Raw genomic sequence first — 20,431 nt, forward strand, 5'->3', positions numbered from 1 at the left:
ATCAGAGCGACAGAGTTTCTTAAGGCCCCACATAATGCGTCCAACTAGAATCAGCAGTACTCGTTGCCATACTTTGAAACCAAAGGAAAAATCCTACGCAAGGTAGGCAATGGTACGCTGATTCTTTCGTCGACGCAGTGGTTCGTGAACAAGATAGCCGCTTTGCACAGGCCTCTGCCGCCGCACTGCTAAGGTCTCGGACGACGTCCTGAAAGAGCCAGACCATTGCCCTTGTGGTAGTCGCAGTCATTAGGTTCTGAATGTTATCTTACGCTGATAAATGTGGGCTTCGCCTGTGCAGTAGAGTTGTCCTGGGGTTATCGAAGTAGCAAGGACTCACCTGCCCTATCCCGGGAGCAACGAACAGAATGTCTAAAAATTTACCGCACGTTACCGTTGCGGTAATGCGAATTACAACGAAAGCTTGGTTGAGTCGAGTGTTCGTGTTCAGACCAATCAGCGGTGGGCATTGTGTCCAATCAGTGCGGCTCGTTGTCATGGCGTCATGTGTGACTTTACTCCCTCGTGAACAATGAGTGTAGCTCGTTGCCATGCTGCCATGTGTAACCTCTCTCCATTCCGACCAATCAGCGTGGCGCGTTGGCAAGGCGTCGCTGTAAAGATGTTTAGCAATTACTGGTAAAATCAGGATTGCAGGTTGGCTTCACGCCCGCCTATAGATACTCACGGGTAAACGCTTTCGAAAGGACACACGATGCTTGCATAAGTTCCACGCCATACCTGTTCCTTCCGGCTCAGGCTGAGTTTCGCCCTTCCCTATCATGTCTCGTGTAACCTGTCCTGCACTTCCCTGCTGTTAATTTCCTTATCTCTTAGCTCGTTTGCTTTTTATGTTTTTGTTTGTCTCTCTGTCTGCCTGTTTGTTTACTTGTTTAACAATCAAGTGGTGCCCAACATGGATCGTTAGTCCGTTGTAACCACGGGCTCTTGAGCCCTGAATTATTTTAAATTGTCAGCAATACGATTCTGGCCTATTTTAAGCGTGTATCCTTAACGACTTCAGGCAAAATGATTTCAGACGTCCGGTAAAATTTAAAGTAAGATTTTACTTTCCGAATTATGACATATTGTTCAAATACACAACGATATTTTACAATCAACATATAAAGTCGACGAAAATGCGTCTGTGTGCATTATTGTTTCGTTTCAATGCAGATCGCAACGCTTTGCAGCCTATCAAATCAGTCTTCCGCAAAGTAATCTGCCACACCAAATGAAGGCATGAAAAGCATGAAGAAAGCTTGATCGAGATTTTGTAGAGGGAGTAACGTTTGTCAAGACCAGCTCTTAGGTGGAAACGATAATGTAAGAAATGGTTAGCCACCTAGGAGACGAGAGGAAAAATTAAAATCTTAAGCAGTGAGAGTCGTAACTGTTCCAAAAATGTTGACGTAGATTATCCTAGAAAGTCTACGCGACGCCGCGAGAATCGTAGAATTCCGCATCAAAAACTCGACCAGCGTTCGCAACATGTTGCACTGAATTTTGCCTAGCATGAAGCAGGCATCATCTCCGGCTTGTTACGGCAAGCAACAGTATTCAAAGCTTCACTGAAGAGGGAAATTTAAATATTGTGTCCACATATCCCATCATGCCTGGCTCATGTTCATTGTTTCACTGTTTCATGCGTTTCATTGTTCGGCGCTGTTCACACTGTGGGCTGCGCAGCTCACAGCGATCCGAGTGAGATCCTCTCACAGCCCAATCAACCCTTGAAATCTTGGAAGCAGTCGGCACGGTGCCATTAGGTGGCCGTTCAATCGAATTTGGCCTGAACCAATAAACCATAAGGACAACTTCATCGTGGCAGTGTACTCGTGAATTCCGACTGCGGGCGGGCAGGAACGTCGTGGATCACTTGTCTCACACCCTTGGCAACTGGTCTCCGTTACCTGCAAAGCAAGGAGGGACACAAGCACTGGCTTAGCGAGCCCTGTCGACCTCTTGCGTCCGGGGCTGGGACCGCTGCCTAAGTATTTCGAGCATCTTCTGGCGCTTCTCTTCCATGAGGTTGTCGCGGCGCTGGTGCACGTAGTCACGGATGTTGGGCAGACCGGAAATGACGCAAGCGGCTAGCGCCGAGCGTGCCTCGTTCATGTCTGTGGCCTCGTACCACTGGTCTGTGACCGGATCGTAGCATTCGGCAAGGTTGGTCGTGCTTTCGCCGTTGAAGCCCCCGATGGCGAATACAAGGTTGTCAATGACCTGCAATGGAGAAAATGCACAACAGATATAGACTTGTGGCTGTTCTCACCAGCTCATTCATGCATGGAGGATGTGTCTGAAGAAACAACAAACGACGAAGTCCCCAGCTCCATTGTATATTTTCTGCTCAGCGACTTCGGAAAGATAAAGGCACTGAACTTAGCAGTGGGAACTGAGATGAAATATAAATTACGTTGTGAAAAAATTGAACAACGCGGTCCCAAGAGCAGGGCTCTCTTTAAAAAGATAACCCGTGGAGCCTTCAAGCTGTTTGCAGAGTAACATCTCCACATAGGCCCTTCTCGGTTACAGCAGGCATGGTACGCGAGATTTAACGTACCAGAGCCTTCCATGCGTTTTTGGAACGCTGCTCTTATTCCTGTAATGCTGTTTATTCTGCCAGCAGTTATTACATCTAACTGACAGCTGACTCTGCATTTCCAGGGATCGATTATAAATGTGGACTTGGCCCATGCTTCCTTCCTTAATCAGGAACTTGGTGCCAGACGCGCTGGGCAATGACGATCAGTGAAAGATCATTTCACGCTCGCTGCAGCGGCAGCAAAGCGTCACTCACTGCCACGGCAAAGTTGCTCCTGGGCGTGTTCATGTTGGGAATCGTGGTCCAGATGTTGGTCTCCGGGTTGTACTTCTCCACCGAGCACAGCCTCGAGGTGCCGTTGAATCCGCCCACCGCGTAGATGCAGTCGCGGAAGCCGATGCACCCGACGCCGCTGCGCCGGAAGCGCATGGTCGAGATGACGGTCCACTGGCCCAGCTCCGGGTCGTAGCGCTCGGCCGAGCTGAGGCACTCGTTGCCGCTGAAGCCCCCCGTCACGTACACCAGGCCGTTGTGCGTGGTGGCGCAGGCGTCGCTGCGTTGCATGTGCATGGGCGCGATCATGGTCCACTGCGAGACCGAGCGAGCCACCACGGGCGCACACTCTTAAAGTGGTGGAAAGTCGAACAGCTTAACGGTAAGGAGCCACTCATTATAGACGTACTGCTGCTCCCCAGTAGTAGCCCCAGTAGTAGCTCTTTTGTCTTACGGCACGTTTCGGTGTTTTCGCAAATTACAAGCGTACGCATCGAGATGCACAAACTCACAGCCCTCTAGATAAAACATTGTCACCTCCTCGCCTGTCTCTACAGCAGGCGCTTCCGGGAAGTACCACTGCACTTCTCCTTGCGCTGACAACACCCCTTTTGCCCCCAACAGCAGATGCGAAAGAACTCGGCATTCATTGAAACCAAGCTATACATAGGGCTTTGCTTTTCGGTTTTAATACCATGCCTAAAGTTCCATCTGTCCACGGCGAACGGCCTGTGACTCTGGGCTCTCTCTCTCATTGGTGTAACGTTTCTAGCCACAGGAGAAGATGTGGCAGATCACGGCGAGCACCTGCATCGGTCAAACAATTATGTCACAACGTCACTCGTCGTTTTTTCTGTTTTAACAACGAGCAGAAGAACGCGCTCCCCCTTTCCTGTCACGTAGGGCATCTGACTGAACGCATTTTATCCCCACTTACGGAATAGGCCACACTCACATAGATTAAGCCACTAGGAATAATTGCAGATTGAGCCAACCAAAGTGATAGTTTTTTTTTTTTCCGAGAAGTGTGTCATGAAGCATAAGTTGTGAAAAGGGGAGTGGAATAGAGCTTCAGGTAGTGTGTTTGAAGTGAACTTGAGAACTTAAGCTACCTTTTCGCGTTTAAGGTGGCGGGCATGAAACCACGGGACTGAGAACAATATATTGCGTAAATAGTTTTAACTAAGGGGAATCGGAGCGACTGCTGTAAGAAATCATCCGGTTCAGAAGATATCGTTAGCTGCCATTACGACTCGTGAGGGCCTTTCGTACCTGGTTGGCGCGGTAGTCGAACTTCTCGGCAGTGTTCTGCCTGTGCCGGCCGTCGTAGCCGCCCATGACGTAGATGATTTCGTCCAGCACAGCCACGCTGACGTAGCACCTGGAGCATTAGTGTGTGCGCGAGTGCGTGCGCGGAACAGTCCTTCTTTTAAATTGTTAACAAGCAAACGCATTAAAGAATATGAATTTATACGATAAACTAGAGGAGCAAGGAAATGAATTTTCATCCATTACGGTTTCTGAATGACCCCATACGACACAGCGACTGCTGTGTGGCAGTCATGTCTACAGCTTGTAAATTTAGGGTCCCAAAGAATGGCTCTTTCTGGACTAATTACAGGTGTTGTACAAACAAAAAATCTCTTAGGCGATCCTCGGTGGATCTTTTCAATGCGTTACCAGCTAAACGTTCGTTATTTGGGAGGTTGATTCACTAACGTTCGTTACATCCGAAATCAACACACTAAGTTCGTTACATCCAAGGTGCAGACGCCCAATTTCATTATACCCGAGTTAACACACGAAAATTTGTTGCATCCGAGGTGGCATACTTAGGTTCAGTACATTCGAGGTTAACCCTCTTAAGTTCGTTGTACCAGAGTGTAAAGGCTGGCCCCCTTTTCCGTTCGTGAGGACACCCTTCGGCAAAAAGAATGAAAAAAAAAAGCAAAAGCTGCACCACCACCTTTCCCTACGAAGATGTATTTCACCCTCGCAAAAAGGCTGAGTGGCAGGAGAAAGAAGCAAAAACTACACACACCCCGACGGGAAGCACCCCCAAAGAGAGAAGATTAGAAAAACGCCCCCGTGGAGAAGCAGCGGAGGAGGACGCGGTTTCGAGCGGAGGGAAGAGGCACTCGAGGTTCAGCCGCGAAGCGAGGAGGGTAGCTCCTTCAGTTGTCCGCCTTTCTCTTAAATAAACGCCCAACGTTCTGCATACGAGTGTCATATCTTATTGGTTTTCAACATCACATCGCGCAATGACAGAGAACTTTCTATCAGCCCGCCCAATTTCAATAAAAGCTCAGCAGAACTGGCGTCTCTGCGCAGTGTCCATGTAATCGTACATTTTAAAGTAGGTGTTAAGCATTTATTCTATGTGTCTTGCGGGCAAGCAAGCAGAAGATGCACAGCGGGGGACAGATATTACCGCTAGTCTGCTGCTTTTGGCAGAGTGACGACGGGTGAACGGTTGCGGAGATAGCGTAGTGACCTCGTGAAGTGGACTGCGAAGCTGTTCTGTTCACGCCGCAGTGGGTTCAAAACCGCAACAAGGCAGCATTTATTTTATTTCTGCACGTCTAACCGGCTTCACATAAGCAGACAACAGGATTTGTCCAGATTAGAAGCCTTAGTGTTAGCGCACCAATAGAAAATTCTAAATCGTGGTTTTTAACGTCACGAAGCGACACATGGGCTATGAGGGACGCCGCAGTGGAGGGCCGCGAATTGATTTATAGCACCTGGATCTAAATTCCACGACCAACTAGGCGGTCTGTGCCCTAACACCGCACAGCATTCAAGTGGTTTTGTACTTTTCCTGCATCGAAGTATGGTCGCCGTAGCCGAGATTGAACTCGCAACCATGGGATCAGTAAGCAAACGTCAAAGCCACTGCATGAGCCACCCCGGCGGGTCATCTAGCAGACGCGTTTTCCCTATCCTCAGTAGCCTGCGAGCAGACAAGGCGCTTCTGACGACAGTAATTTGGCCTTACTTGAAAGATCCCACGCGTGTCTGAGTGCACAAAGCCGAACTTATGTTCCCTTGAGTATGCTAGACAGATGGGTTTCCAGCCCAGGCCAGTCATTTCTATCTGTTGATTTCCGCTGTGGTATCAAATGGAAAAATATTTTTATCAAACTATCGTGTTAACCTGTAGTTGGCCTTTTCTATCGTCGCATTGCACTTTTCCCGAGTAGATGTAGAGAGAATTTGTTATGTTTTTGTACTGGCGTGAAAGCATCATTTTTCTTTTTTACCCGACAGGACTAGCTTCACTACATTAAAATTCACAAAATTTTTTTTTAATTCTTCATTTAGGAAGCGTTGTCAGTCATAAAATTTGCCCAGTGGTTTCAGGAAAGTGCTATCACCAGACCGGAGTATTCTGAATGGCTGGAGGAAGTGATATCATAAGGAAGTATTCCTAATGGCCGGAGAGAAGTGACGCCGTCAGACTGGAACTGACGCCACTTCCTCTCAAGGCATCAACAGCTGCAAATCCTGTGCCATTGGCAACGCATAATGGAATTAAGTGTACATGTTAATTTTTTTTAAACGTGCCTGATGGCCGCATTGCACTAGTCAAACTGCTTCCTTTGAAGGTGCACTGAAGAGGAATCTGAACTCGTATTTTTACCGCTGAACTCATTTTTTACCGCTGCAACTAGATCTACACGTTCCGAGCGTTCTTCAAAACTTCAAATTATTGCCCTGTGCAGCCAATTTCCCTAATTTACGTCGGGCTCCTGCCTTTTTTTTTTTTAATTCCCCGCAATCGGTGGGAGGAGTCGACTAACCTTTCACCCAGTCCCGTGGCGGTTTGCCGCTCTGCCATCGGCGGAGTGATGCGTAGTAATCGGCGAAAACAAAGAGTCTACGCGTATTTTTATTTCCGTGGGCCTAATTTGCAGTTATGTCGTCTCTGTCTAGACCTATTTATTCATGGAAACCTAAAATAAATGAAATAAAAGCGAAAGCAAAGTCGCCACGAGACTGCCTGAAAGGTACTCCATGCGTTGGTCGACTCCTTCCACCGTATGCGGGGAATCCAAAAAAAAAAGGCGGGAGCCGGACGTTAATTCCGATTTAATTAGGGAAATCGGCCGCACAGGGCAATAAATTGTAGCTTCTGAGAACGCTGGGAATGTGTAGATTGAGTTCCCGCGCCAAAAATACGAGTTCAGGTTCCTCTTCAGTGCACCTTTAACGAGTGCGGAAGCGCTCCCCAACCTCTTGACGTGCATGGGCGTCACCGAGCGCCACTCCTTGGTCACGGCGTTGAAGCACCTCACGCTGCTGAAGTAGTCCTCTCCGTTGAAGCCACCGATGATGTATATCTCGAAGCCGACTACCGCGCACTTGTGGTAGGCGCGGGGTCCGAGGGGATCGGAGATGTCTACCTGCCCAAACGCAGAAAACGTTATCCTTCAAGTCTTGACTCACTCACTCTGTTCTTTAATGGTTTGTTGATAACATTGTCCATGTTATCCTTCGTTATTCTTGAACTCTTGGCACACCCACTGTGTTCTTTAATGGTGTTGTCTACGTTAACTTTCATTATCCTGCAACTCTTGACTCACCCACTCTGCTCTCTATTAGAGAGTTTCTCTTACTATCTACGTTATCCTCAGTCATCTCTCAGCTCGACTAAGACAATGTGTTTCTTGGTGCATTCGTTGAATTGTCTACTTGCGACAGCCGGCCGAAATGTTTCGGTACTGGCCTGAAACGATAAGAATTAGTGGCGTGAGTGTGCTTTCTTTAGTAGCAGGACAATACATATGTCTAAATTTATTTAGAGATGGCTGTATGTTGGTCCAAAGATTTCATGTTTTATGATGCGTTTTCAGCTGCTGACGAGGGAGTCGTGACTGACTCTATCCGGCTTAAAAGGGCTGCTGAGATATTAAAGAAATGGCACAACAGGACTATGATTGTGACGGTAGCATACGCGATCGTCCGACTTATGTGTAAAAATTAGATTACTGTGAAGGTCTTGAAGAGGCGCTGCAAGCCGTTCGCCAGGCAGCTGTCTCAATACAGATAAGTGCTAACACAATTGAGGCTATGATTAGCGACGAAGACAGAGTAGCTTAACAGCAGATTGCACATACAGTGCAGATAACCATGAATTCGATAGATGACATTGCGAAAAACCTGCGAGTTGCAGGAAGGTTTAAGCTAAATTGTTACTTCCCTCTTTTAGCAATAACAGCAGGAAGAAGTAATGATGTGGCGTAAGTGCAACAGCGCATGACAAATGAGCACAGCTCTCAGGGAAGAATATTGCCAACGTCTTGTATAATTATCAAGAAAACATGCTTTAGTCAGCCAAGACGCTAACTATGAGCTGGCATCCCATATCACCGGAGTGTAAACGTTACTGCTCAACTTCCGCTACCTGCACACATAAAGTAAACAAGGAGGTTAAGGGAAGCCCATTTTGATCAGATGTGGAACATCAAGGTTCCGTAATGCCACTCGATTAGCTCTCAAGAAAAGACTTTCAGCATCATTGGTAACATCATCCCAGTTGCGTTCACTGCTCACAAAGAAATCTTCCAATGAGCTCCAGTTACCCGTGTCGCGAGCCAGCCGCTGCAACCGTACCCCATAAATCTCTGCTCTCCACGCCACCTGAGTGTCTCCCGCACCTGGTTACGTATTCTCCTCTCGGAGAGAGTAATTCTTACCTACTAATTTTCTTCATAGACTGAAGAAGATAAGTTATTTGCTCAGTCAGTCAGCTGCTCGATAAGCAAGTCATCCATTCGTTACATTCTTTTTCCTCCGTTAACAAAGGATCACAAGTATTGCTTGCTGAACTTACAAAGTCTTGATTCACCATTTCATCGTAAGTCAACCCAGCCAATTCGTGGCACCCTTCGGCGTATAACGAGCAGATCAAAAACTTGGCTTACATCAGCACTCAAAGATGCCAACAGCCACTGCGGCATCTTCAAGGTCATTTATTTTGCACACCCACCAGCATCCATAAATGATGGCGAAAGAGTTCAAGCTGAGATCATTTTAGTCTCTCGGAATACATCTTGACTGTCAGGCTTAATTCCTTAATGATTCATACATGCAACGCGCTGTACACTTTACTGACGACCGCAAAACAAATCACCCGAGGCAAAAAGCGCGTGTTTAGTGGTCGTCTTCTTTCGCGGTCGTCAGTGAAGTGTACAGCGCGTTAAAAACATGCACGATTTACAACAAACTAGACCCAGCTCACATGCTTTTACTTTAACTGTTGTTTGGCAAAATGCTCAACATTCTTTTTTCTCTACTTCCTTTCATCACAGCAACGTTTAAAATTCAGTCCCTTTTTCTTCCATGCACAGTTTGGAGGCTAGCGACATTTCACATGTTTTGATTCAGCTACATCATTCTTGGTCCTAATACATGTACAGGTGCAGTCAAAAGTAAATGGAAGGCGCGACAGCGTGGCAAACCATGTCGCAGCGCTTTCTAACGCCGGCTCTGGAAACTGATTAGCTCGGTCGCCAGGAAGCCGCGCGCGCTATCAGCAGACCCTTGCCTCGAGCGTACGGCAATCACTTTCGGCGGCTCGAACGGATGCTTGTTGCTTTTCAAATATGACACCACGGATTTCACGGGCGCTGCCTGCGATGTGTTTGGAGAGCGATTTGCGCCGTTTGAAAATAGCAGCTGGCGCGCGCAACCTCCGGTATGCCCGGCAGCGAGCGGTGCAATAACTGTTGTTGTTGTTGCTCACCTTGTAGTAACTAATCAGTCATGATTTTGCCCTCATCGGCGTGACGCGGGGCGTCTTTTATTTTTCCTTGTGCTAAGATTCACATGGTTTATTATGGCTGCTGTCCTGGACACCTACCTCATCCCTTTCGCCTTGGACGGCCCCTTTAAGGATGGCTTTTACTGACTCCAGCAGGACCACAGCCCCGTCCACTAAGCTAAAGTCGTCCAAGATTTCCTAGAAGAGCGAGGAGTTCGATAGCTGCAATGGGTACCAAAGGGCGCGGACTTCAACATTATTGAAAATATATGGGGAGTTCTTAAAGCTAACTTGGCACGCATGAACCTGGGTGCAACAAGTAAAGAAGAGTTGTGGCTTGCCGTTGCAGGGGAATGGGACCGCATTAAGCAAGACCGCGAATTTCTTCAGTCTCTGTACGATTCTCTGCCCCAGCGCATGGAAGCATCCAATCGTGTTAACGGCAGTTTCACGCGCTTCTGAACCACGTTTACTTTTGCACCTTACATTTTTTTTTTGTTGCCAAATCAACTAGACGACATTCTTTCTACTGAGGCAAATAAAGAATCTCATTGTTACGTTTTACGCGCTGAGCATGCATTACTACTTAGCCAATTTGTAACATGAGCATTTCGCGTATTTTAACTCGTCATCCGTTGGGTAGAACAAATCCACTAAACCAGCATCATGTCCTTTTGAGTATTACGTGCGCATTATTCGTTCTTACATGCGCGAGGGTATATGCGCAACTTACAATAAACGAAATGAAGGCACTAAAAGAAGCGAGGGCTCTTCATCCTTATTTCCTTAGCGGACACTGGAGCAGCCATAATAAACCATGTGAATCTTAGCACAAGGAAAAATAAAAGACGCCCCGCGTCACGCCGATGATGGCAAAATCATGACTGATTAGTTACTACAAGGTGAGCAACAACAACAACAACAGTGATTGCACCGCTCGCTGCCGGGCATACCGGAGGTTGCGCGCGCCAGCTGCTATTTTCAAACGGCGCAAATCGCTCTCCAAACACATCGCAGGCAGCGCCCGTGAAATCCGTGGTGTCACATTTGAAAAGCAATAAGCATCCGTTCGAGCCGCCGAAAGTGATTGCCGTACGCTCGAGGCAAGGGTCTGCTGATAGTGCGCGCGGCTTCCTGGCGACCGAGCTAATCAGTCACCAGAGCCGGCGTTAGAAAGCGCTGCGACATGGTTTGCCACGCTGTCGCGCCTTCCATTTACTTTTGACTGCACCTGTACATCTACTGACCAAAACTACCTTGACAGTATCGCAACGAAAAATTGTTGTGCCCGAATTCCTCTGGGTTCAGGGAGGGACCGTACAAGCCAGCGCACCTTGATCCAGCGATCCGCCTTAGTGTCGTAGCTCTCAATATAGGCCGTGGGTCCTCCGGACATCCAACCACCAACGACGAACATCATCTCGTGCGGTATGCGTGGACGTGCAAACAGGGGCGTCGGCACCTCCACGTTGTGAACCATAACGTCGAGGTCGTAGAGGAAGCGCAGCGTATCTATGACAAGGGGCCTGCGCACACCCACAGTAGAGCATTCTTCGTTGTAAAGCAGTGAAGTGGTAGAAACGATGCATTCAATAAGGGCATTAAGCGCACCGGACTCATCCTACCGTCATTTCATCCTATTCTTCAGTGGTTTTCCATTTTGATTACCTAAGTACTCCTTCACAACGTAGCTGTTCCATGAATGTCGCCACCCTCTACTAATGATAATCTTCTATGCCTTCGAGTTAACAGCAAAACAGGTTCCGGTTGAAGAAATCGCCCTTGAGGACTGGTTCGTGCGCGAGCACGAATGGCGCTCTGCCTCTGCAAGGCCCAAACTGACATCTCGTATAAGAAATCACAAACGTAGGTGCGTGACATGTACACTGAATTCAACCCTCACAGCGCAATATCACACCAAGATACCATGTAATACTACGTAATACCACAAAGCGTGTATCGCAATACAAGAACAGCTTAATGCTTGCACTACTGTAGAGTGTGCTAAAGGCCAATGCGTGTGTCGCGGAAGCCTTTTGAGGCTTTGCCAAAAGTGAGGGAATTAATTTGTAAGAATTCGCAATTTCACAAATTCATAATGAAATGTGCACATGCTTTCTCATTAGTGTTCTTTCGCTTTAGTGCCTCGTATTTGAAGCTATCTTCGCACAACCCGCACAGGTGATCATCTGATGGCTGCCTTCATCAAAAGGCATAAAAGGAGTATAAGTCACAACTACTGTCAATAGCTGGGATACTATAAAAGAAGAACTTTATATTCATCATACGATGCAAGAAAAATCAAGTCGTCTCGCAAAAACACCCCGCAAATCTTTCCCGCGCCTCATGGTGCTGCACAAGACAATTTAGCACTGCATGGCGTTATTTTAAACGTACAATAAATTGTACCACGTGGTTTTCTGTAAACGCTTTTTTACATATACTATAACCCGAAGCGCAATGAAGAACTAAAGCCATAAGAGCTCAGAGAAAAGTTAGGAAGCGGCCACCGACGTCCAAACCATATCCTACAGGCCCACAGTGCGCCAGTTAAACCATGTAGGAAAATAAATGTTATTCGAATGATGTCTGTTCTCTCAAAGCCAAGATGCTGGCAACAGGTCCGGCGTTCCAGTAAACAAAACCAACTCAAGCTTTTCCCGAGTGAGGCACGCGTGTCAAGGGAGCCAGCCGTCGTACGCACCTGCAGGCCTCGTCCTCCGCCACGTACTTGCAGGCCTTGATCTTCTCGATGAAAAACTCGGTGTCCACGAGCCCCGTGCGCACGCATTTAAAAAGCCGCGCTATGTGCTGCTTCCGGTTCTCGATGTCGAACTCGATCCACCGAAGCACGGCCTTCCACACCGTCTCCTCCTTGATGACGTTCAGGTTCTCGTCCGACAGGATGGCCTCCACTTCGTCGATGTCCAAGTTCAGAAGCTCCTCGCTTTGCTCCGACACTTCAATGAAGTTCCGCATCAGATAACTGCACAGATGAGCAGAGCATATTGTCTCGTGAAACGCGCTCCTATGCTTAGCTCCTATGCCATGCATAGCAATAATTACAGGTTGAATGTCTTATCACATTACTTAAGTGACTGTAAGCGCAGCAGGGGACGAGGGCACACGAAGAAGAAACGAACAACACGAGCGCTAACTTCCAGCAAGTTTTATTTAACACATGCATCTCATTTATACGCCAAAGATCCTCCGTACGTAGGAAGACGTCAGTTGACACGGTCACGCCGAGTATCCAGGGCCCCCGCTTTGGCAGGCCAACATGGGTAGCATTAGCCACCGGCAGCTGGGACACTTCGGGTTCGATCCCGGCCGCGGTGGTTGAATTTCTTTGGAGGAGAAATTCTAGAGACCCGTGTACTGTGCGATGTCAGTGCACGTTAAAGAACCCCAGGTGGTCGAAATTTCCGGAGCCCTCCACTACGGCGTCTCTCATAGCCTTAGTCGCTTTGGGAACGTTAAACCCCATAAACCAACCAACCAACCATTTATACGCCAAAGGCATGCTATCATTTGCGCTAACAATATTCGTGCCTTAGAAACGATAGTTCTTTATCGCATAAAAGTACAGATAGAGTACTTATACGCGTCACAGCTGAAGAATTTAACATTTCGGCTTTAATTATTAATCGCATGGTCATGTCATTGTCTTTACCTATCACAACAGTGATAGTTGTCCCCGTCTCCTGCTGTGCTACAGTCTCGCCATGAATACGCACCAACAGGTACAAACACCCACGCTCTTGTACAATACGCGCCTGGCGCGAGTCGCCACAAAAATATGAGCAGTGGCCATCCGCTGCAGCTCAACGCAGAGAAATCTATCCTTCTGGCTGAACCACAAGCCCTTTTGACGTAATCTAAGTGTTTCAAGCATACCAGTAAATTACCTCGTTCTGGGATAGTTTAAACAAACACACTTATATTACCCCATACGTCTTTATGTGTAGTTCGCCTGAACAAAAGCGCAGGGTGTTTAACGCGGTCCCACTTCCTTCGTATATTCATATTAAAAAGAAGGCAGGAAACGGGATTCTTGACAGCACTAAATGAACAAGGGGCGGCATAGAAGCTTCAGTTCGCCAGAGGACTTTTTCGTTTTGTGTTCCTTCGTATACGTTACGCTGTGCTGAGCCATGGGACAGGGTCCGCTACACAGCAAGCACCCATTCATCCCACCCACCACCACTTTGGAACCGGGTGAAGAAGCACCGCATTAGCCATTGTCTCCAGCCCCCCTCCTCCTCGACTAACACCACAAACATCGTTACAGACTCGCACGCAGCATGCTGAAACTACAGCAAGGGCCACGTATCCCCGTACGCGGACAGAATTTTCAGAGCCTACGCTACTATTTCATAAAAGGTTAAACTAGTATGGACACACGGTCATGAATCACTTCTTGGGAACCAGCGTGAAAACGCTGTCGCCAGTTCAAGCATTTCATCCCAGGTTAAACTAGTATGGACACACTGTCATGAATCACTTCTTGGGAAACAGCGTGCAAACGCTGTCGCCAGTTCAAGCATTTCATCCAAGGTTAAGCTAGTATGGACACACGGTCATGAATCACTTCTTGGGAAACAGCGCGCAAACGCTGTTGCCAGTGCAAGCATTTCATCCAAGGTTAAACTAGTATGGACACACGGTCATGAATCACTTCTTGGGAAACAGCGCGCAAACGCTGTTGCCAGTGCAAGCATTTCATCCAAGGTTAAACTAGTATGGACACACGGTCATGAATCACTTCTTGGGAAACAGCGTGCAAACGCTGTTGCCAGTGCAAGCATTTCATCCAAGGTTAAACTAGTATGGACACACGGTCATGAATCACTTCTTGGGAAACAGCGCGCAAACGCTGTTGCCAGTGCAAGCATTTCATCCAAGGTTAAACTAGTATGGACACACGGTCATGAATCACTTCTTGGGAAACAGCGTGCAAACGCTGTTGCCAGTGCAAGCATTTCATCCAAGGTTAAACTAGTATGGACACACGGTCATGAATCACTTCTTGGGAAACAGCGTGCAAACGCTGTCGCCAGTGCAAGCACCTACCGGGCACCGAAGCCATATCTAATCAGTACGCAAGTCTGCCCCGGCATCAACGTCTGGTCATACACAGATATCCATGACTCCGACTCACGCAAGACGAGGCCGCCGTCTTGCAAATGCCACAAACTAACATATAATATATTCACCTTAGCTTCCTGCACAAACTACACCCCACACTCTACCCTAAGATATGCCCACATTGCAATGTACCCGTTGCCTATAGAAGGCCACTGGGCAGACCAACCCAAATCGGCAGTCCCCCATAGCACCATCCTCGCCCAATGGAAAGCCATGGAGGAAAAAAAAAACTAAGGAGGGAGCATGACGTCACGCGGCCAGCGTTCGCAAGCCGAGTGTTTTGAAGTCGTTTTCTCCCTCAGTTTTTCGCTCTCCGAGCCAGTCCTTTCTGTTTTGATTCCGGTATGTTTTAGTGCGCGCGTATGCGCGACCCGCGGCGCGGGCGTCTACAGCAAGGAAGTTGATCTACAGTTAGTCTGCCGCGCTAATCGGCGCATGCGCGCGCGCAGCGGGGCTAGACTTTACCGCACGCTATCACGTGGTGCGATCACGGGGGGACACACTGTCCTTTTTTTGCTATATCTTTACTTGTTAAGACGAGGCTTCAAGGTTGTCGCCGGACGCTCCCTCCTCAGCTTTTTTTCCTCCATGTGGAAAGCCATGCTTTCATGCTCAAACATGGAAGTGCAAGCCGGTAGACTAGGTCAGGCCGATGGCCGCCATTGCAGGAGCCTGGAATTGAGGGCCCTCATGGACGGGGCAAACATCTCATTAGACCAAATAAATAGTTTGCATCGTCGCCACCTTGATCCATATAACGTATTAGCAAACACCTGACAATTGTGTTTTTTTTTTCTCGAAGATAAGGGCTAACGTAGGTTTCGAGGCAAGCCTCTAATTTCTTCTGCCAGTAGTTAAGACAGTTTCGTTCAGAAGCACAGCGACACCTGCAACGACGCCGTTCGAAAAGCTGCATTTCTTAAACTGAACCGACGCTTCCGCCACCTCGCATCTCCTACTTGTAAGCCTTCGCAGTGAGGTCGACGCAGTTGTAGAGCTTGGCCACGTTGTGGATGGAGATGCAGTTCTCGGGGGTCATGATGGAGAGGAGGAAGTCGCAGCAGTCCTTGATCATGCCCATGATGCAGAGGTAGTCGGCCGCCTCCAGCAGGCTCTCCACATTGTCGCAGCCCACCCACGTGACGCGTCTGTACGCGAACTCCACGATGATTGCCATGGTTGGCTTCAGCACTCCGGGTACCAAAGCTTCCGCGCGGTCCGCCTTGGTCAGGCGGCGTCCAAACAGAGCTCTGAACAGCCGATGTGTCATGGAAGGGAAAGCGACGCTCGTATGACACTAGATTTATGAAAGCAGCTCGATAAACCAGACATTTTCAGTGTCTTATTTCCTTTAAAAATTTGGAGAAGCCTGTGGTTCAAGGAACACTAAACACGATTGTTTGCCTCCTACCATTTGCTTCTAAAACTTGAATTTCTATATCTCAATGTGTAAATATCTCAACTCTGTGTATGTTTCCCCCATTGTGTCGTGCTTTAAAGCCGCATTATGAACACTAACCAGCAAAATCAACCTTCTGTTTGAATTCATATATGTAACGAATTTTCATTGCATCTAATCTACAGCTGATGCTCCTCGAGCAAAGATGGTTTATCTGCCCATCAGGGGTCGTCTCAGTCCACTGTGGCTTCGTCAATAGCGGAAGAGTTGCTCCACATTTGAAACTTTCAGCGTTGTGTTGAAAGCAGGACAGCGGAGAAAGGTTTGAAGACTAAAAGAAACTAGTTGCGGTGCTTACTCTTTGGAAGCAAGCTAATCACCCTAGAGCTAATAAAAACAGCCACACGCACAACACCAGAGCGTGGAAGACTCCATTGACGAAGTAATGACTAAGAACGTTATGGGATAACACTCAACAGACCACCACGTGTTCTGTCAACACTTTTGCGCCGTGCGCCACTTTATGCCAGCTGACATGTCTTCCCGTTGATCGGGACAACCGGTCGAGCCGCGGCGACACGTGGCGTGCACACCTGAAGTACTCGCTGGAGGTGGCCATGATGGCCCTGTGCACGGCGAACTCCCCTCCGTCGTCGGTCCTGAGCAGGCCGTCGCAGAGCGTGCCCGAGCAGCGCATGTCCCACAGCGCCTGGCGCACCTCCGTAGGCAGCGACTGCTGCTGCTGCTCGGTGGCCGCGGCGACGGCCACGCCGCTGCTGCCCATGGCGGCGACCGACCGTGGCCGGCCTTCCCAGGCCCCGGGGCAGCGTCAGCCGTGGCGCCGACGGATCCTGGCTGCAGCGCACACTACGCAGACGCCGCCCCCAGAGGGCGCCCTCGTCTTCCTCGTCCTCAGTGCCTGCTTCCTTGACGGGAAAAACTACAGGTTGCCGGTGAACGCATTTCGGTCATCGCTGCAGCAGATGTGCTGAGCACCTGCTTTGAAAATGAATTTCCAAATGTAAAAGGTAGTTGTTTAGCTTTGAACACATGTCGGGCGCGTTTCTCTGTTTGCAGTCGACGCAGGGAAGGAAAAAGTTGAAGCGCGTTCTCACACGTGCAGCTTCGAGAATTAAGCCTGAGGACATCATCAACCCCACCCCATGACGACGATGACGTTTGGCTCATCATCGTCGTCGTGTGGCATGGGGTTCAACCTCTCGATGCTGCACGTGGGCTATGAGAGACTTCGTACTAACAGCTTCGGATTAGTTTGGCCCGCCCGCACTTGTTTAACGTGCACTTATTTCGCACAGTACACGGGTTTGATTGCCATTTTTAGGCCACCATGGCTGGGATTCGATCCTGCGACCTTCTGCTCACCAGCCGCACTCCATATCCACTGAGCTACCGAGGAGCATAGAAAACTAAGCAAGAACAGCCGGAGCCAGAGGAGAGGAGTCTGCCCACGAGAACCTACAATGATCCGAGTGGAAGTGATACGGCGGCAGCGGGGCTAGCCGGGTGTTTGCCGGCTTAGCTTGGCGAAAGCATAAACGAGAAGTGAATATTGTAGCGAGAGAGGAAGTGGCTCAAGCACAGACCTGTTGATTTCAGAGATCATAGCAGAATGTGGAATACGTTTTCGTTAGTCACCGTAGGTATATGTACGAGCCCAAAGGGTTCCTGGTCAGAAAAGAAATATATCGCAGTATTTGATCCCATTCCCTCTAAAAAATCATGAACTAGCGTACGCACGATTGAAAATGCATTGTATGGAACCTGGAAGTCTTGTCGCATTTGGCGGCGCAAAATCCGTTTTCTGATTTATCGGCGTCTAAGTAATTCTTTAGCTCCAAAATCAGGCGTAGTCACACCGCGTCAAAGGCACAGAGAGTGGTTCCTGCTAATGAAAGTTTAATGTTCCTAGATTAGTTTTTCTTGCCACCTTCCAAGCTGGCGTCGTGGTTAAGCCGTTCGGCACCTAATCATGACGCTGCTGGATCAAATCCCGGCTGTTGCAGTGACCACATTTGGACGGTGGCCAAACTCACAAAAGTCCGTTTGCAGGGCAGTGCCAGTGCGCTTTAGAGAACATCAGGTGGAAGAAATTAATCAGGAGCCCTCCACTACGGCAGCGGAACAACCACTTCGCGAAGCTCGCATACCGTACCAGTCTCTGGTAGCCCACCTAACCGAACCGCCCCGCTTTAGAAATTCTTCCTAGACAACTGCCATGACATTCCTTATCCATGTCATTATACGATGGTTCCTCCAATATCTCCATTTATACGTATGTATCGCAGACAAAGCTCAGCCAGCACTAAACGTAACGTTATTCGAATCAAAAAGACGCACCGAGCTCGACCGCGGTTATATATTCCGACATGCCTAAACCTTCCGGCGCGTATTCGTATGCGAGAAGCGCTGCGGCGAAGCTGCAGAGCGAAATCTCCACAGCGAAGCGTGTACTATATTTAAAACAGGCCACAGTAATCCAGCGCCAGTCAGGGTTCGGACAAGTGCTTTCTTTTTTTTTTTTTTACCTTGCAGCGTTGAAAGCGACGCGTGGGTAAATTAATATAATGAACAGTGGGTGCTGCTCCATCGGCCTCGGCTCGCCATGTTTTTTTTTTCTATGCAAGTTTTTTTTATGATACTTTTCCTTCGGTAGGATGAGGAAGCGATGGCCTTTTTGACAACCGCTGTCCTCATGTATGTCCGCCTGGCGCGAATAATAAGTTTAGAGCCACTCATTAAACCTCTCTTTTAATTGGCTGCTGGGGCCAGGAGGCCCTCGGAGTTGGCTTTCCTTTAATAAGCAGCCTCCGTTTGACACCGCTGAAAGTATTAATTAAGAACGGCAATTAAGACGCGCCTCTATTCTTCCTTCATGCGAACACTTATTATTTTACGGGAGGTTTGTCTTCTTTAAGTACATTCTTTTGCTCCAAATTTCTACCTCATGCCAGCGTACCTGTTCATTCTTACTTCTCTCGTGTCGATGCCTTCCCTTATTATTGTTATTCGTTCATTCCTTCATGCACCACACCGCCAAAGTAATACCACAGTGTAGCAGACATGTTGTGATAAAGTTTGACGCACGTATTTTAAATTCTACCACACTTCTGCAAACCGCTACGCCCCCCCCCCCCCCCCCACCCCCCCCCCTCCCACCTCTGTTCATCAATCAATTTTTCGTCTCCTTCATTTCCTCAACCACGCTAAATTTTGCGATGAGATGTGCTATTGGTAGTTTTACATGTAAATGTAGTCTAGACATACTTCACGTTTCTCAAGTGTAACCAAATGTTGTCCCAAGTGTCGGAGGGAACACAAATTCTACGCGTGAAAGATATCTTTGCCTGGCAATGTGAATGAAAAATGTCATGATGTACAAGTATACCCTGCGGTAAAACTGTGAGGCACTTACGCTGTCACGTAATGTGTAACACAAACGTAGTTGTATGCAAATTAGAGCGACCAGCAAGACAAAGTGATACTTTTCTTGTTACCTCATAATCGGTGTGGTATAACAGAGTCCTATAAAAAATAAATCAGCGCATAGATATCTTTGTCCATGTCAAAACTGTTAACGACAAAACAATATTATGACAAGCGAAAATAGGAAAAGGGCTCGTAAGGGCACTGTTTAAATCTATGTTGCAGGTACAAAGTGTGTACAACGTCCAACTCGTTATTCATGGTAAATTAAGCTTCGAATCTCTCTGAAAGCGGTTTGTGCCACACACCGGCCGCTACTCCCTCTGACTGCATGAGAAAGACAGGGAGTAGTAAAGTCTGCCCGGATCAAACGTTAAATACAACTCCTGCGATTCGCTCTCCTAGTGCAAAATTTCATACTTGTTCCCGCAGTATGTTTGTGGCAAAGCTATAGCCGGCAACCTACATTTCGTCCTCTCGCTTCTGCACCTATGACTTCGATGCGTTTGACCATTTCGATAACCTTCCTCGACAGAGATCGCCGTGCTATACGCAATACCCGCTTGTCCCTTTCAGGCAAATCTTGTTGTGAATCGTTATACTGGCGTTAAATTTAACGTTTCATTGCCTCAAGCTTTATACCTTAAGTTGGACAGCAGGATTTTCTGCCGCTTTTTATGAAAGCAGGCAAGCACAATTTTCATGGTAAGAACATTTGCATAATGGAGAAGAGGAGCGGCTTGAGCCCTGAACGGGGATGGCTTTATTAAGTAAGCTTGCTCAAGTAAGCGCTCTGAAGCAATGGAGGCATGAACGCTTTGAAAAAATGGAAATCCATTATGTTTAACGAGAA

The 20,431-nt window shown here is 48.0% G+C and overlaps 2 protein-coding genes across 2 annotated transcripts in view; one reads left to right on the plus strand and one right to left on the minus strand.

The window, feature by feature from the left end:
- Positions 1-985: 985 nt before the first annotated feature.
- On the minus strand, positions 986-17,120 carry LOC149343824 (kelch-like protein 10). Its single transcript, XM_089546066.1, has 8 exons — positions 16,728-17,120; positions 15,695-15,985; positions 12,292-12,573; positions 10,921-11,113; positions 7,058-7,227; positions 4,094-4,202; positions 2,804-3,136; positions 986-2,226 (listed from the first exon to the last, which is right to left on the minus strand). Exons 1-8 carry the CDS (start codon positions 16,916-16,918, stop codon positions 1,945-1,947), a joined length of 1,851 nt encoding a protein of 616 aa, XP_089402192.1. The 5' UTR covers positions 16,919-17,120; the 3' UTR covers positions 986-1,944.
- Positions 16,917-20,431, plus strand: part of LOC149343825 (cholinesterase-like) — a 28,120-nt gene continuing 24,605 nt past the window's right edge. The window contains exon 1 of the mRNA XM_089547079.1: positions 16,917-17,087. Within this exon, the coding sequence (XP_089403205.1) occupies positions 16,917-17,087 (171 nt within the window). The remainder of the gene's footprint in view (positions 17,088-20,431) is intronic.

This window comes from Amblyomma mixtum, chromosome 5 (assembly GCF_055824585.1).
Source record: "Amblyomma mixtum isolate Tamu chromosome 5, ASM5582458v1, whole genome shotgun sequence".
Taxonomy (NCBI): domain Eukaryota; kingdom Metazoa; phylum Arthropoda; class Arachnida; order Ixodida; family Ixodidae; genus Amblyomma; species Amblyomma mixtum.

Coding starts and splice junctions, on each gene's coding strand:
- LOC149343824 (XM_089546066.1), bottom strand. CDS start 16,918: ATGGGCAGCAGCGGCGTGGCCGTCGCCGCGGCCACCGAGCAGCAGCAG. Junction 4,203..7,057: donor ACGCCCATGCACGTCAAGAG/GTTGGGGAGCGC, acceptor CTAATGCTCCAG/GTGCTACGTCAGCGTGGCTG. Junction 2,227..2,803: donor GGAGCAACTTTGCCGTGGCA/GTGAGTGACGCT, acceptor TCTCCATTGCAG/GTCATTGACAACCTTGTATT.